At 39.9% G+C, this 15632-nt stretch overlaps 2 protein-coding genes across 2 annotated transcripts; both read right to left on the bottom strand.

The window, feature by feature from the left end:
* Positions 1–43: 43 nt before the first annotated feature.
* LOC117299840 (COMM domain-containing protein 3-like) lies at positions 44–6065 on the bottom strand. Its single transcript, XM_033783388.1, has 5 exons — positions 5859–6065; positions 3881–3992; positions 3299–3458; positions 2328–2444; positions 44–651 (listed from the first exon to the last, which is right to left on the bottom strand). The coding sequence occupies exons 1-5, from the start codon at positions 5995–5997 to the stop codon at positions 592–594; spliced, it is 588 nt and encodes a 195-aa protein (XP_033639279.1). The 5' UTR covers positions 5998–6065; the 3' UTR covers positions 44–591.
* A 4964-nt stretch (positions 6066–11029) lies between these two features.
* On the bottom strand, positions 11030–15448 carry LOC117299783 (beta-1,3-galactosyltransferase 1-like). The gene is made up of 2 exons (XM_033783298.1): positions 15210–15448; positions 11030–12885 (listed from the first exon to the last, which is right to left on the bottom strand). The coding sequence occupies exons 1-2, from the start codon at positions 15213–15215 to the stop codon at positions 11599–11601; spliced, it is 1293 nt and encodes a 430-aa protein (XP_033639189.1). The 5' UTR covers positions 15216–15448; the 3' UTR covers positions 11030–11598.
* Positions 15449–15632: the final 184 nt, after the last annotated feature.

Consider the following 15632-nt stretch of genomic DNA (forward strand, 5'->3'; position numbering starts at 1 on the left):
GTTAAGTTTTATTATATCTTAATAAAATACATCTTTAATATAAACAAAAAACAAATATTACAACAACAGGAATAAAAAAATTCATATTTTGTGTCTTCCAAACATTTTAGTTTTTTAACACTAAAAATTGATCAGTCGAGTTTGGAAACAGTTGCATCCTGGCTTGAACTGTCCAGATTTTTTGCAAAGAAAGAAAGAAAGAAATATTTTAGGTTGAGTGCAAGCTGGGTCTGGGTCAGTAATGTCTGGGCTATCGAAAGTTCCGAGCTAAAAGACCACTGGTCTAGTGGCAATTTTCTTTAAATTAAAGACTTGATGAAGCTCCACGAACGTCCTGGATGTTATGTTGCAAAGAGTCCACTCTCTACTCATGTAAAAAATTGAGAACTTAAAGGGCCAGCGTCTCCTATAACGTTCACCCCTTTATTCCCAAAAGTACTACAGCAAATTGTAACTTTTAGTCCACCAAATGGCTGCAAATTGTTGAGTTTTAAAAGATCTTACTAAAATTGGAGTCATCCGGGCCCATGGGATGATCCCTGGTTTCGTTGTCCGAAGTTGTCCATCTATTTTGACCCACAGACGTCAAACTCACGACAAACTCGCCTTCTCTAAACTTCTCGAAGCATCTTTCAACTTTCCAACCAAGTCCTGCATGAATTTTTCAAGAGAAATTATATGTTGGTGTTTTATTGTTAAAAGTGATGATGCTACAAGTATGCTTTCTACGTAACTAAATCCAATCAAGGTAAATCCCTCTTACACACACCAGGGTTGAGAGTCATTACTAACGAAAAAAGTCTGAAACTTGGATACAAATCTAAAGGTACATGTATTTTGAAATGATGCCATTTCTACCATTTGGCAACCCCTGGGGTTATAGATTCCAAGGAGCTTTTTGAAACGGTATCCAAAAGTATAACAATGACAAGATTTCTTTATTTGTTTAACAAAATATTGCCTGATTTTCTTAACCAGAAAACACCTGCAATCATGGACCCTCCTTTGTTCAACTCTTTGTGATATCAACCATGGACCCATTGCCCCTTTTGTTATAGGTCCCCGGTTTGAATGTGGATACAAACCCACACACACCTCAGCTACAAACTACTTGAGCATTCCAGTGCACTTCAGGCAACATTACAGGCCTGGAATTACATGGCAGGCATGGCATCTGTTGCCCCATGTCTTGATTTTGGCCTTGGTGCCCTTCAACAAAAGTTTCCCGTTGACTTAATAATAAGTCAATGACCAATTGAAGTCACCAACTGCGAGGATGAACAGCACCAATCTATGTACAAGTCAGCATAGATGCATTTACCATAAACCTATCATATTGCAAGCTGGCATTGTTAATCTATCAATTAAAACACAGTGGGTGATATTGATTGGTTGAACAGTGGGAGGGTTGACTGTGTACTGTGTAGATGCATTAACCACATGATATCATATTGCAGGCTGGCATACATCATTTAAAACCTTGGTGGACAATAATGAAAGGTCAGCCAGTAGGAGGGTTGACTGTGTACTGAGCATATATACAATCACCACACATCATCAGACTAGCTTAACTTTTCATAATTCAAAACCACAGTGGAAAATACTGAATGGTCAGAGAGTAGGAGGGTTGACTGTGTGCTGTGCAGGATGCAGTCACCCTTTTTTCATATTTCAGGTTGACATAATTTGTCATCACTCAAAGCCACAGTGAAAGATGGTTACACACTTGGGGGTAATAAGCTCAAACTTTATAATTCTGTCTATGATTTGATGACAGGTTCCCTGTGTGGGTAGTATATGATTACCCACTTCCTCAAAAGGCACCTGGGTATTACACCATTCAGCCTCAATTTGGTTACATTGATTTGAGTATGTGAGGTAAACAAGATAGCTGCAAGTTTTGCTCAATTTGTGCGAGGACCATAGAAATATATCCCAGAGGTCGCTGAGCTCGGCAGCCCTCTGTGTCATCTGTGGACGCCGCGTATCATTACCATGCGATACCTGATGTACGGCAAAATGGCATCGAACATACACTGTTTCTGCGTGTTTTCTCCAGAAGACGAACAGAGTATACTGTACCAAACTTTGAGACCAAACCGGCTCTTTTCAGAGCCAACACTCACCCTACGAGATTCACGCGTGGTTGTACCCGCAAGTTTACTATTTATTTATAGTTTCTTCTTAAGTATTTTCATTGATTCATGAGGTCTACTGTATGCCAAAATATTTTGCCAGGTAAGTATGGCAAAACATTTTGCCATACACACGTTAAAAAATTTGCATCAAGCGTTCTCCGGGTTCTATTTCTATGGCGAGGAGTTTACCTGGAGTTGCTCCAAGGAGCATGAGAACTGGACGTCCTTTGTCGCATTCTGAAGCCCTTCTTCTGTCTTCAGTGTGATGAGGTAAGAAGCCTCATTGATCTTGTCAACATGATTGCTCTGTTAGAAAAGAGAAAAATGGTTTTAAAAGATGATAAAGATTGACAGGCCGATTGACAGATAGAGAGAATTAGTCTAAATTCTTTACAAGTCTTCCGTCTGGTTAGTTTAATTCAATCCAATTCAAGTCAACATTTATTTCATACTACTCTTCTCAAGATATAACGCATTCGAAATATTACATTGATTAGCAATTAATGAGCACAGAGGATGGGGGAAAACAAAATAGTTAATCTCTGTTAACCAAAATAAAGAGAGTATGAGGCCGTCAGATTCAACCAAGGCTTGTAGAAGACAGCCTAGACAGACCAACTACAAACAAGGAGACAAGACACACAGGTAACAAGAAAACATTTACAAAAAACAGACTGGGTTGCTTTGAGAGAAATATGTATAAACTAGCAATCCTAAAGCAAACAGCTAATGACATAATGTAGGAGCTGGACTGACTATAAAAGAAAGCTATGCCAGTGGTCCCCGGTTTGAATCCTACCTCAGAGCGGAGCCTTGCATGTGGATTGGGTTTTCTATCCCTACCCGATTGCTTGGGCTTCCTCCTGAAGCCTTTTTTAGGCATCTGAAAGCACACACAATTTGTGCAACAAGGATGTTTTCATATTCTCTTGCAACTCCGATTGCCAATTGAGTCAAAATTTTCATATTTTTTTTTAATTTTATGCATGTAGGGTTGTACACTACAGTGACAAAACTGGTCTTTGACAATCACTGAAGGTGACCTGGGGTCGATTTTACAAAGAGTAAAGACTAGTCTTAGGAGATACTAAAAAGTTTAGGATCTAACTCAAGATTAGACTAGTCTTAACTCTTTGTGAAATTCTCCCCCCGTACTGTACCTTCATATAGTAGTCTAGTCTCCAGTCAACATCCACAATGTGTGGATGAGACTGCCTGATGTTCCCAAGGAGGACTCGAACCTCCTCCTTCTGGTCCAGGAAAACGTTGATGAAGCCGTTTGTTCTATCGGTATTCCATTTACAGTCTTCTAGCAGTGTGCTGAAAAGAACGACAAGGATGCAACAAATTCAATCAGGGGTGGAATTAACTTAACAGTGTCTTTAAAGGCACTGGACACTACTTAATTACTCAAAACAATTGTTAGCATAAAAACTTGTTTGGTAAGGAGCAATGGATAGCTGTTGATGGTATAAAACGTTGTGAGCAACAGCTCCCTCTAAAGTAATGTAGTTTTTGAGAAAGAAGTAGATTCTCAGTAAAATATTTGAATTGATTTCGAGACCTCACGCGTGAGGTCTCAAAATCAAGCATCTGAAAGCACACAACTTCGTGTGACAAGGGTGTTTTTTCTTACATCATGCAACTTCGACGACCAAGAGTTCAAATTTTCACAGGTTTGTTATTTTGCGCATATGTTGAGATACACCAAGTGAGAAGACTGGTCTTTGACAATTACAAACCTAATACTTGATGAGTTGGCATCATGTTTGGCGCCCTCTAGTGCTAATGTAGAGAGAGCACCATAGGCTTGTTTTAAGACTGCAGCATCCAACGATTGCAGGATTTCATCATCTGTTTAAGAACATACAATATTTTTATGGTAATTTTTAAAATGATCTTTGGAAATTAAATATTCTTTAGTAGAGTTGGGACTTTGACTGGTAAACTGTACAAAAAAGTATTAAAATTCTTTCAAAAATTCCTCAATGATTAAGCGAAACCCAGGCCAGTTTAAAAACAAAGAAACAAATTTAAATAAAAATTAAAAGCACTTGACTTTCTTCCTTTGTGATAGATGTTAACGTTGCATAGGGGACAAAGAATATGATTTGTCTTTACCCATATACACCAATATGTGTAACGGTAAGCACTTTAAACTGAGTACTTTTCCCTGAGCACTGGGGGGAGGGACACAGGCAAATCACATGGGTGGGATCCGAGCAGATATCTCACCACTTAAATCTTATTTGGAATTGGTAAAAAAAAAAAAAAAAATTCAGGTGGACCCCAATTTTTTTTTTACTTACTCTGCCTTTTTATCTTGTCTTTAGGTCTTGATTATATGAGTATTGAACTTGCACTTGCAGTCTGAATATTTGTAAACTTAGCAAATAGGTTTTTATTTTTATTTTAACAAACAGCTACTGAGCAAATTAACAACAATTGTGTATTATTACTAATACTAATTATATTAAGCATGTTGAGGGGGGCGGGGGCTAACAGGTAACACAGTAAACCAAAAAGAAGTCAGACAAAAAAATTGTTTACATTTTATTTAAAAATAAAAAGTTATTCAACATCGATACGACAACACAACAGCTCAATAATGACAACAATTTAACGATGCCATTGCCAAGCTTTTTAAAAGACAGGCTTAACTCGAGTTACAATTTTCATCAAAAAAAGTAAACCTAGTCAAGAAGAGGCCCTCTTCTTGACTAGGTTTACTTTCTTGTCCCTCTGTCCCTCTGAGGGACAAGAAAGAAGAAGAAAGGTAAATTTGTTGATTTGTGCTGCAGTGTGTGGAAAGGTAAATGTTACTGAATAGAAGCTCTATCTTCTTTGACTGGAAGTAGGGTCCTGTATTTCAATTTGGCTTCCCTCAAGGAGACTCAACATTTCGAAAAAGGAGTACAAGTGCCACTAGCCTAGCAGGCAGCAGCAGCTGCTAGGTGCAGCGACCCATGTTATTACTTAAGGGAATAAAAGGGTAGCGACGAGTTCTTTCACGGCCGTTTAAAACAGGCAGGGTCATTGCCGTGTGATACCTTTATAACACGGCAAAGACCCTGCAAGGTTTTAAATGGCCATTAAAGAACGAGTCACTACTCTTTGTCTTTTATTCCCATAATATTCATAAATGCCTCTTTGGTTAAAAGGCGTAATAAAGTAAGAAACTCTGTAAAACTTATCCGTTTCCGACGTGCTTGAGCTCTGTACATGTATGTACAATGTACATGTGCTACTTCCGTGTGTTGCATTTATGACTGAGACGCCTATTTCCAACAGTTTCCGGTTCCGTTTGTGCGTGTATGGTCTTGGTGCAACACGTTTTCGTTTTCATTTCACAGTCACACATAGCGCGGCAAACACACCGACAGCGCCCGCAACAAGAAACGTCTTGCACCAAGACTAGTCTTGCACCAAGACTAGCGCGGAGGATCCGCTCACAACCGGTTATAAAACACTGATCAAATTCAAAGGTCAGAGGGTTTAACTTTAATTTTAAACACCCCCCACGTGACGCGCTCTCACTAATAGGAATAGCGAAACTGTCTGAGGTATTTATGAAAAATTTGTTTAACATAGCTGTTACCATGGTCAGTGTTAGAGTAACGCGGGTTAGTTCTAATAAATAAGTAATATTAAAAAGGTAATAATATTAATAGAAAGAAATAGAATAAAAATAAGAATGTTTTTGTAAAGGAAACCGCCCACCTTGGAAAGACCTTGCTTTCGCTCGTTTAAAGACATCTTCGAAAACCTTCTCGACAAGATACGTGTAGGCCTCGTTTGGAAGGTGGCCCGAGTCGCCTGCAAGCTGTAAACCTTCCTGAACTTCGGCAGAAACCTCCATTTAAGAGACTTATTCCGGTCTGCAACACACCAGAAATTGTAGTTTTGTTCAGGTCTAGTCCCCTTTCTTACCTACCAAATTGCTAGCGTATATAATGCATTGATAATGGTACCATAGACCTTTTCGCAAATACTGGGGCGCGCGCGTTAAGCTTGGAATTAGGTGCATTGTGGTCTAGCTGGTATCCAAATTTGATCCATATCTATCCCACAATGCACCTCATTCAACAGTCTGCGCTTGCGCATTGGTATTTGCGATAAGGTCTATGTTGATATAGAGGACGTCAACACCGCCCTCTTCTGTTATGTTTGGTTCAATGTGACCTTACGAATTAGTAATGTAACACCCCCATCGAGAACTTGCAATAATGTAGACCTTTCTACTGTTGATAAACAAACCTCGTTGATTGACATGGACGGCCAAGTAAGCAAAACATGCTTATTTTTATGATTTGAGCATGATTTGAGGCATTATGGTGATGATCAATCTGGTTTGGTCTACCGCAAACCAATTGCTAACTTATGTTATGAAAAACCCTTTCTAAACTTTTTTTTCTTTTAATAAAAGTACCTCAATTCATTGTTTGCTTTGTTTCCAACACTTTCGAACATATTTTACAATATTTTGTGCAACATTGTTATACGAACTGTGTCTATGATCTGTTTTTGCTTTGTAATGGCTTTCCCATAAAGTTTTCCAAACTCAGTTGTAGCTTGCAAAAACTTGGGAGGTGACAGACGTTGCAATCGGTCTAAACATGGTCTAAGGTATAACACTGCGCCTACCGCACACACCCATAGCTCTTTGCGCTTGGCTCTGATAAAGAGGGGTGGTAATTTATCCAGATCCAGCACAAAATTATTACTTAGCACCGTTGTATGTTAATTTAAAGCAGGTTTTTGAAGCTAATTGTGGGTCCACTAGGCTATGTTTGCGTAACGCGAGCGGCATCTCCGGGATATTATCTCAGTGGTTATATACTTATAGCTCACGGTGTTGATGGGAGTGTAAAGGATAGGCTGTATGACCAGCTCTCATTTGAACACGTTCTTATCAAGGTGGGCTAGTAGGTAGCAGGGGGGTTCTGTCTCTTTAAACTAATCCTGTGGCGTCACTCTATTTCTAAAAGTTTTATTTTTACGACGATCTATTTATCTACACTTGTGTAGATTGAGTGTAGATTCATCACAAACTTGAAAATTACTGCCTTTCCAAACTGAAAGAAAGCATGAAGTGCAACAAAACATAGCTGAAAATAATATGTTTTCTTTCAAAACAAAAACAGTTCCAGTTGAGAAAAACTACTTTAGTAATACAATTTACTGCATTACCAATAACAACTGCTGAGCCCCAAGTTTCATAAAGCATGCGAGCACGAAAATTTGCTAAGCAAATAAAATGTATTGCAGAGCAGAAACAGAATAAGATGTTATCCCCACTAAAGTTTTGCTTAGCACAGAAATTTGAAATGCAGTATTTTCTGCTGTAAACAGCTTTATGAAATGAGGCCCAGCCTGTATCTACCACCATTATTTCTTGGTCTGCTTCGTTTTATACCATAAGTTCCCACCATTATGTATGAAATAATTTTGCACAATACAAAAGATTACGCATGTCTCATACAGAAACAATGTGTTTATTTGCATTTAAGTACATCTCTTTGAATTTATTTTATTTTATAATGTCTATTTCTTGTTTATTTTATGAGCTTATACTATAACTACTTGGCATATCTTTATGAATACAGCAGGGGGGAATAAGGAAGACATGGGAGTGGTTAATTCGTCCCCCACCAGCCGCTATAATTGTTAAATATTTTATTTCGCGAACGATTTCAGTCAAATAGCGTATACATAAAGACAGTGGACACTATCGGTAATCGCTCCCAATTGACTTTTTAACAATCAATGGAGCTGTTGATAGTAACAATACAAAAAGCACTGTGGGAAACGGCTCCCTCTAAAGTAACATGGTTTTTGCGAAAGAAGTAACTTGTCATTAAAGTATTTGAATTTGATTTTGAGACCTCAGAATTAGATTTTGAGGTCTCGAAATCAAGCATCTGAAAGCACACAACTTGTGCGACAAGGACGGGTTTTTCTTCCATTAGTCTCTCGCAGCTTTGACGACCATGCAATTGAGCTCAAATTTTCACAAGTTTGTTATTATGCATAATGTTGAGATACACCAAGTCAAAAGACTGGTGTCTGAAAATTACCAATAGTGTAAAGTGTCTTTAAATACATGTTAGAGTGCATGGAGGGCCCAATTTCATAAAGCCTGTAAGCCGCACAAACTAGCTGAGCATAAATTATTGCTTTTCACATACAGGTTTAATACCAGTCACACTTGTCACTGACTTGTGCCCCACTCAAAATTAGCTTAGCAAAGAATTTGTCAAGCATCACCCAAGGGCGGCCATTACTCAAAGCATGATGGTTTATGTTTCAGAAAAATGCCACACAAACACCGTCTACGTGTACATTTATGCCACACAAACACCGTCTACGTGTACATTTATGCCACACAAACACCGTCTACGTGTACATTTAGCCCCTTTTGAGGCTCGTCTGTACCATGTTAATAGTCAACCAACCATGAAGTTGCTTTTTGCATAGCAAATTCATATTAACGAGGTAATTAAGCATAAGGCAGTGTGACAATGGACTAAATTTTATTCGAGGTTTGGTGATCGTGGTACGTTAGTATTTGAACTTTCGGGATGCAATTTTCCACTGGCGCTTTTCAATGAGGATGTGTTTTTGTCTGTTTGTTTGTTTGTTTGTTTGTTTAGATTATCTCCAGTCAAGAGAACTCGGCAAACTCCCACAAGGGGGTATAAACACTGGCGACAGCCAGTCGTACAAACATTGGTTTAACGTCTTTATGATTATGAATTGCACAAATCAAGAAATTTTGAGTTAAGTCCAGGCGACATTACTTGTTCATAGTCATAGTGAAATCTGGGAGATTCGAACCCACAACCTTGTGATTGCACCCCTGAAGTTTAACCACTGTTTCTTTAAGTACTTTACTTTAGTTTAAAGGCAGTTGACACTATTGGTAATCGTCAAAGACTGGTGTACCTCACATGTGCATAAAATAACAAACCTGCTCAATTGGCCGTCGAAGTTGCGAAATAATAATGAAAGAAAAATACCCTTGTCACACGAAGTTGTGTGCTTTCAGATGTTGATTTCGAGACCTCATAATCTAATTCTGAGGTCTCGAAATCAAATTCGTGGAAAATTACTTCTTTCTCGAAAACTACGTTGCTTCAGGGAGCCGTATCTCACAATGTTTTTATATTAATAATTATTTTGAGTATTTACCAATAGCGTCCTCTGCCTTTACGTAATGGCTGTTTAATAACAGTTGTATATCATTGTCGGACCCAGGAAGTTATATGGAAGTGACATGTGACCGTTACATTTTTGGCAGATAAAAGTTTCTAATAACGGCCATGCTATGTACGCATGCTAGAGGCGAAGTTAACAATTCGATTGTTTTAATCCTATATAAATATGTATACAATAAAACGACTACGTGAAAGTTTCATTTCAAAAGATGGCCGTGTTTTTTTTTAGATCTCGCCGAAAATTCGGTGCGGTTATAATTGTTATGTCCATAGGGGCCTACTCGGAAGAACAATATCCAAAAGAACGCACAAACGCTTCTCAGATTCAAATTTTGAGAAAAAAAATGATATCTTTTTCATAACCAAATTTAACATTATAACATTGTCATAGCTCATATACTGCAGTGTTTTCAAGTATATTGAAGAAAATGTCCGCTCTTAAAGACAATGGACACTAATGGTAATTGTCAAAGCCCAGTCTCACTTGGTATCTCTATATGCACAACAAACCTGTGAAAATTTGAGCTCAATTGGTCGTCGAAGTTGCGAGATAATAATGAAGGAAAAAACACCCTTATCACACTAAGGTCTCGAAATCAAATTCGTGGAAAACTACTGGTTTCTCAAAAACTACGTCACTTCAGAGAGAGCCGTTTCTCACAATGTTTTATACTCAACCTCTCCACATTACTCGTCACCAAGTAAGGTGTTGTGCTAATAATTATTTTGAGTAATTACCAATAGTGTCCAGCGCCTTTAGATGATGTTCGAAGAAGCTGAAAACCTACAAAATGCAACCGCTGGTTACAACACAAATTTAAAGATGTGTTGATGCTGAAACTTTTGGGTGGTTTTCCTCGATTTCCTTAATATAATCACAAACTTGTACAGGGTTGTTATTTAAAGATGCTTGTTAACACAAAACATTATTACTGTCTGCGACTATTTTGTCAGCTCACAACTCAATACTGTATAATATACATTTTAAAACTAATTACATAAATACAATAAAACAACTTAAGGTAAACAAAATCCAGCAATTGAGGACTCGGGTACAAATTGCATGCGCAAAATAATTGTAGCTTGCCGCTTTTGTTATATAAAGGCACTGTACACCGCCTAATTGTCAAAGACCAGTCTTCCCGTGACTTGGTGTATCTCAACATAATATGCATAAAATAATAAACCTGTGAAAATTTTGACTCAATTGGTCGTCGAAGTTGCGAGAGAACAATGGAGGAAAAAACACCCTTTTCGCACAAGTTGTGTGCTTTCAGATGTTCAGAACTCGAAACCACAGCTGAGGTCTCGATCCAATTCAAATATTTTAGTGAGAAATTATTTCTTGCTCAAAAACTATGTTTACTACTTTAGAGGGAGCCGTTTCTCACAATGTTTTATAATATTAACAGCTCTCCCCATTGCTCGTTACAATTTACCAAGTAATATCTTATGTTAACAATTATTTTGAGAAATTACCAATAGTGCCCAGTGCCTTAAGTCCCTGCAGCACCGTCACGCGCGAAATTAATTACTGCAGGCCCTATGGGGAGACTTACAGTGGGTGCGTTCGTTTAGCTTCCCTGGGTCGACCCCGGTGTGTGGCGGTTTTTTTTCCAGGACGAACGTGGGTAATTACCTGCACACGTTCGTCCTGGAAAAAAAAACCGCCACACACCGGGGATGACCCAGGGAAGCTAAACGAACGCACCCAATAACTGAGTATCATTGATGACGTCAGGTCACATGGGTTATGAATATGGAAAGGGTTAACCTTCAAAATGGCAGGTAACTATACATGTATCCATGAATTACTGCTATTAAAACTCAACTCGCTCTGCGGGTGACCTTTTCCAGAGCTGTGTATTGGGAGAGTTGTGAGACCATTTTTCTTTGGTCATATTAATGCTGGGACGCAATTTTTTGGTCCAAATGTAGCACAACTCAGTGTGCAGACTAGTCTGGCACCCTATGTGCACTGCATGCAGAAGGGGGAAGCTACTCAACTCATGAACTCTCTCAATCTCAATACACAGCTCATCAGACATACATTGAAACTTGTTGGGCATCCAACTTGTATTGTGTATGGTATGGTGCACAAACATAACTACCAGGAAATGTACATCATTGTTGTCGTAGGCCTACTGCATGTGTAGACCTACAGTAATAGCTTATTATTGCTGGCTGGCATCATTCAAAAGGCACAATGGTTGATATCAAAATGGTCATACAATAAAACTTGTTTACCATTGGCACCTCTCACCAGACCGACGTAATCGTTGGTGAGTATTCCACAGTGAGTACATTTCCGCTGGTAGAACCATATGGGTTGTCACCAAATTGTGAAACCGGCAAGACGAAGTATAAAAATCCGTTCGCCAATTATTAAAATTCGAGTTGTGAATAGGACGTATATGCAATTTTGAAAGACATATTGCGACAAAGACGTCTTCGAGGTACAAAAACTTGGTGTCCAGTGATTGTTTGTACACTGATAGCGCAACATCTCGTGATAAAACGTACCCCGTTCCAGACATAAATGGCGGGTAACTGTTCGCACTGTACACACTTCTCGGCATGTACCATTTACTACCTGGGTCCCTTATTGGACTCCCGTTTATAACGAACCCAAACGCAAGCCGCGAAGTTCGTGTGGTATCGAGGGCAAGGTACTTGACTAGGTTGTGGTACACCACGTACATGTCATCGTCCGTTTTCATGACGTATGACGCGTGAGAGCAGTGCGTGGTTGTCCACTTCAACGCCATGACTGTCTTCAGAGTCAAGTTTTTGTAGCTATCTTTAAAATCTTCCTGGATGATATCGTGATAGGTTTTGCTTTCCTCCTCCACTCTTGCTTGTAAGTAGTTTGCTCTTGTCGACGCAAGCAAGAACAGCGTGATGATGTTTTTCCCAAGGACCTCTTTCGGACTTCCCCAGGTCTCCCGAATCGCTTGCCTCTTGGCCGCGTTCTCGTGCGTTGTGGTTACGAGAACGACCAAGAAAACATCCAATGGGGAGCCCATATCGTCATAACAAATCGATGGCTCGTCCAGTACGAGGTTGAAATCATGAGGATGAACATGCTCACCTTCTCCAATAATAAGTGGTTCAGTTCGTGGTGGTTCATATACAATATGTTTTGTTACAAGTTCTGCTTTTTTAATAACCTGGGGTTTACCATATCTTAGAAGGTGTTCAACATAGCGATGGCGTTGCTCTGCCTTACTCAGTTTCGTCATATCACGAACTGTAACAGGGAACTGCTCTCGGGCTAATATACCACTGACCTCGCCAGTTAATATCACATAGAGTAAAAATATCAGCGTCTCTAGTATGAGAAGAGACATTAACAGCTTCAGACGCGGCCGAAATTGGAAGATCCCTCTGCGCGAGTGGTCTTTGGTCAGAGAATGGAGAAATGACGTCAGAGCGGCGACATTGTGGCAAAGATCGGACAGGAAGTTCTGCAGTTTTCTGTGCGTGACGACTATTATATACTCCACTGTATCTAGTTCTACTGACGTGTTCTGCAGATAAACAGTAAACAACAAGTTATTAGATTATGTAAGATTTAATTGTGCAGGTGTTCCATGAGAAGTTTTTGCCACACCCTTTGTTATTGGGCTTCAAAAAGTTGGTAAATAAAAACGTGTACCCTAAACACCAATTTGCCTTTATCGGTATGGCAGACTTTCTCGTGGTTTCCTGTCTCCATTTTTCTTATAACATTGTGGAACCAGACTTATACAACTCCCCAAAGCCTCCCTAGTGGGTTCCACCATGGTTCCACTGACAGTACCTTAGAGATCAGTGGGTTGAGCCATGGTTGAGCTATGGAAACAAAGATGGCCGAATGTGGCAGACCGGGGTCGACCCAGGGAAGCTAAACGAACGCACCATTACTGGCAAGAGTCTTGGTTGCAAACATGGGCGTCAATCAGGGGGACGACGACTGGGGGACATGTCCCCCATCTTTTGGAGGGTGGGGGACACAGTATCAAATGTTCCCATCTTTTCGACCACCTTTATCACGAAGCCCAAGTTTTGCACTGTGTATGACCCAACCCTGTGTCCCGCCATGGGCATTAATCCTAGGGGCAAAGGATGACACAACTTTTTAAAGGATGGGGGTCACTATATACATCAATGTCCCCCCTCAGAATTGGCCCAAGATTGCACCACAGATATGCCGTAAAGGTTTCACACTCGCATGCTCACTCTTTGACAGATTTGCCCCCTAAAACTTGGATCATAGATTCGTACCTGAAGATCCTGTTAACTCAAAAGGTTCTACTGCTTCAACATTTTAAAGGCTTATGTTCTGTTCCATTTGTTTTGCCTCTTATTGGCCTAAGATTGCACCACAGAGCATCTAAAATGCAATTTTTCCCCGGACACATGACCGTAAAAAGCGTCGCGTTCCGCTTTATAGCATGCTCCATCTTTAATAAATTTGCCCCAACCAACAACCCCCCTCCCCTAAAATTTCTTGTCTTGATCCACCCTTGACGATGCTGGTGATGATTGGGAAGAAATGCCGTCTGAGCATTATATTCAGAAATAATATGGATACGAAGCTATATTATTTTTTACGGTACAAAAAAAGTGTTAGCAAAAACAGGTGCATCTAGCTTAAAATAGGCATTAAATTCCAACATCTGAGAGGGGGCACTTCAGCCCTCAGACTCCCTAGATTGTACAAGAGAGCATATACGGCCTAAACTTTTCCCGGGCCCTAAAGCGGGCCCCGGACCCCACGCCGTAAATGTTATGACTAACGATGCCCCCCATCCTTCAAGAATACATTTGACGCCCACTGGCTTGCACCAAACTCTTTCCCCAACTGTCCGTACAAGGAGTCCATATTATACACATAATGAATGTTTATGAGTGCAATGGTGCAAATATGTTCATGAGTTGAAAGATGGAATGTTCTATTCAACGAATGAACATTCGCACCATTGCACGAATGAAAAACATTCATTATTTGTTTTATATAACATCCAAGTAGATCTTTGTCATTTTGATTGAAAGATACAACTTTCTAAACAAACAAAGCGTAGGCCTCCAATTTTTAATTGTAGAAGACGAATGCTAGTAATTTTACTAATATGCCTTGCTGCGTTACCGAAGACAACGCGCACGCAGTGATGTTTTTACTCAGCTTTTTCGTTCCATCCGAAAAGTACCATTGCACGCTGGCAGCGTGCAATGGTACTTTTCGGATGGAACGAAAAAGCACGGTGAGTGACTCAGCGTGCAATGGTACTTTTATTTGCTATCACGTGACGGACAATCCTCCAATCAAATGGCAAGGATCTGCTTGGGTGTTATATAAGGGACGATATACACATGTACCGAGTCTACATTAATATGAGTCCGTCAGACCGTTCCGTCCGATAGACAGACAGACAGACAGACAGACAGACAGACAGACAGACAGACAGACAGACAGACAGACAGACAGACAGACAGACAGACAGACAGACAGACAGACAGACAGGCAGATAGACAGGCAGACAGACAGACCGAAGGACACCGTGGGTTGACACTGCGCAGACGGACTCTGTGCACTCGGACAACTAAGACATTATTGTAACAAAGATATGTAAACAATACATCATGGAGGTAGAAACATCAACCAAAATATCATTATAATTACATTAAACTCATGTCTTGTTGTCCAGTCTAGTATGTGCCGCCCGTCATGTAAACTTGTACAACTTGTTCATTGGTTTTTCCTCCATGATTGGATAGGCTAGGCCTATGCCTGGTAGTAGGCCCTACCGGCATGGCTACAAAAGCACAGAGTAAAAGCAATTGAGGAAGGAATGATATACAAACAACTTACCTCCATGATCAACCGTGGAGGAAACTTCTACCGTCTCAATCTTTCCTCACTGCCCTTGATCTATATATGTCTGGTTACAGATATACCCATGTATTTACCTGTGTTAACTGCGGCTGCGATGGGTAAGGGCCGTCCATTTTCCATTACTTCGACCATTGAGGAAGAAAATACAATTCGACTTTCAATCATTCAATGTTGTGTGTGACGATATAGTGCAATTCACTACCGCACAGCTTGTTTATTTTCCATCCCCCTGCATATTATTGGCACGTCATGAACGTTTTCCTATTAACACAATATCGCGTTCTGCCAGTGGCAATTCTGGTTAACAATGGGAAACTGCACGCACTGGTGATCATCATTGAACTGAATAGTTCGATGTTTGAGCAACAGCCTTTTTTTAATAGGTGTACACATGTAATG

The sequence above is a fragment of the Asterias rubens genome, chromosome 15 (genome assembly GCF_902459465.1).
Source record: "Asterias rubens chromosome 15, eAstRub1.3, whole genome shotgun sequence".
In the NCBI taxonomy this organism is placed as follows: domain Eukaryota; kingdom Metazoa; phylum Echinodermata; class Asteroidea; order Forcipulatida; family Asteriidae; genus Asterias; species Asterias rubens.

Coding starts and splice junctions, on each gene's coding strand:
- LOC117299840 (XM_033783388.1), bottom strand. CDS start 5,997: ATGGAGGTTTCTGCCGAAGTTCAGGAAGGTTTACAGCTTGCAGGCGAC. Junction 2,445..3,298: donor GACTAGACTACTATATGAAG/GTACAGTACGGG, acceptor CTTTTCTAACAG/AGCAATCATGTTGACAAGAT. Junction 652..2,327: donor GCTCCTTGGAGCAACTCCAG/GTAAACTCCTCG, acceptor AAATTCATGCAG/GACTTGGTTGGAAAGTTGAA.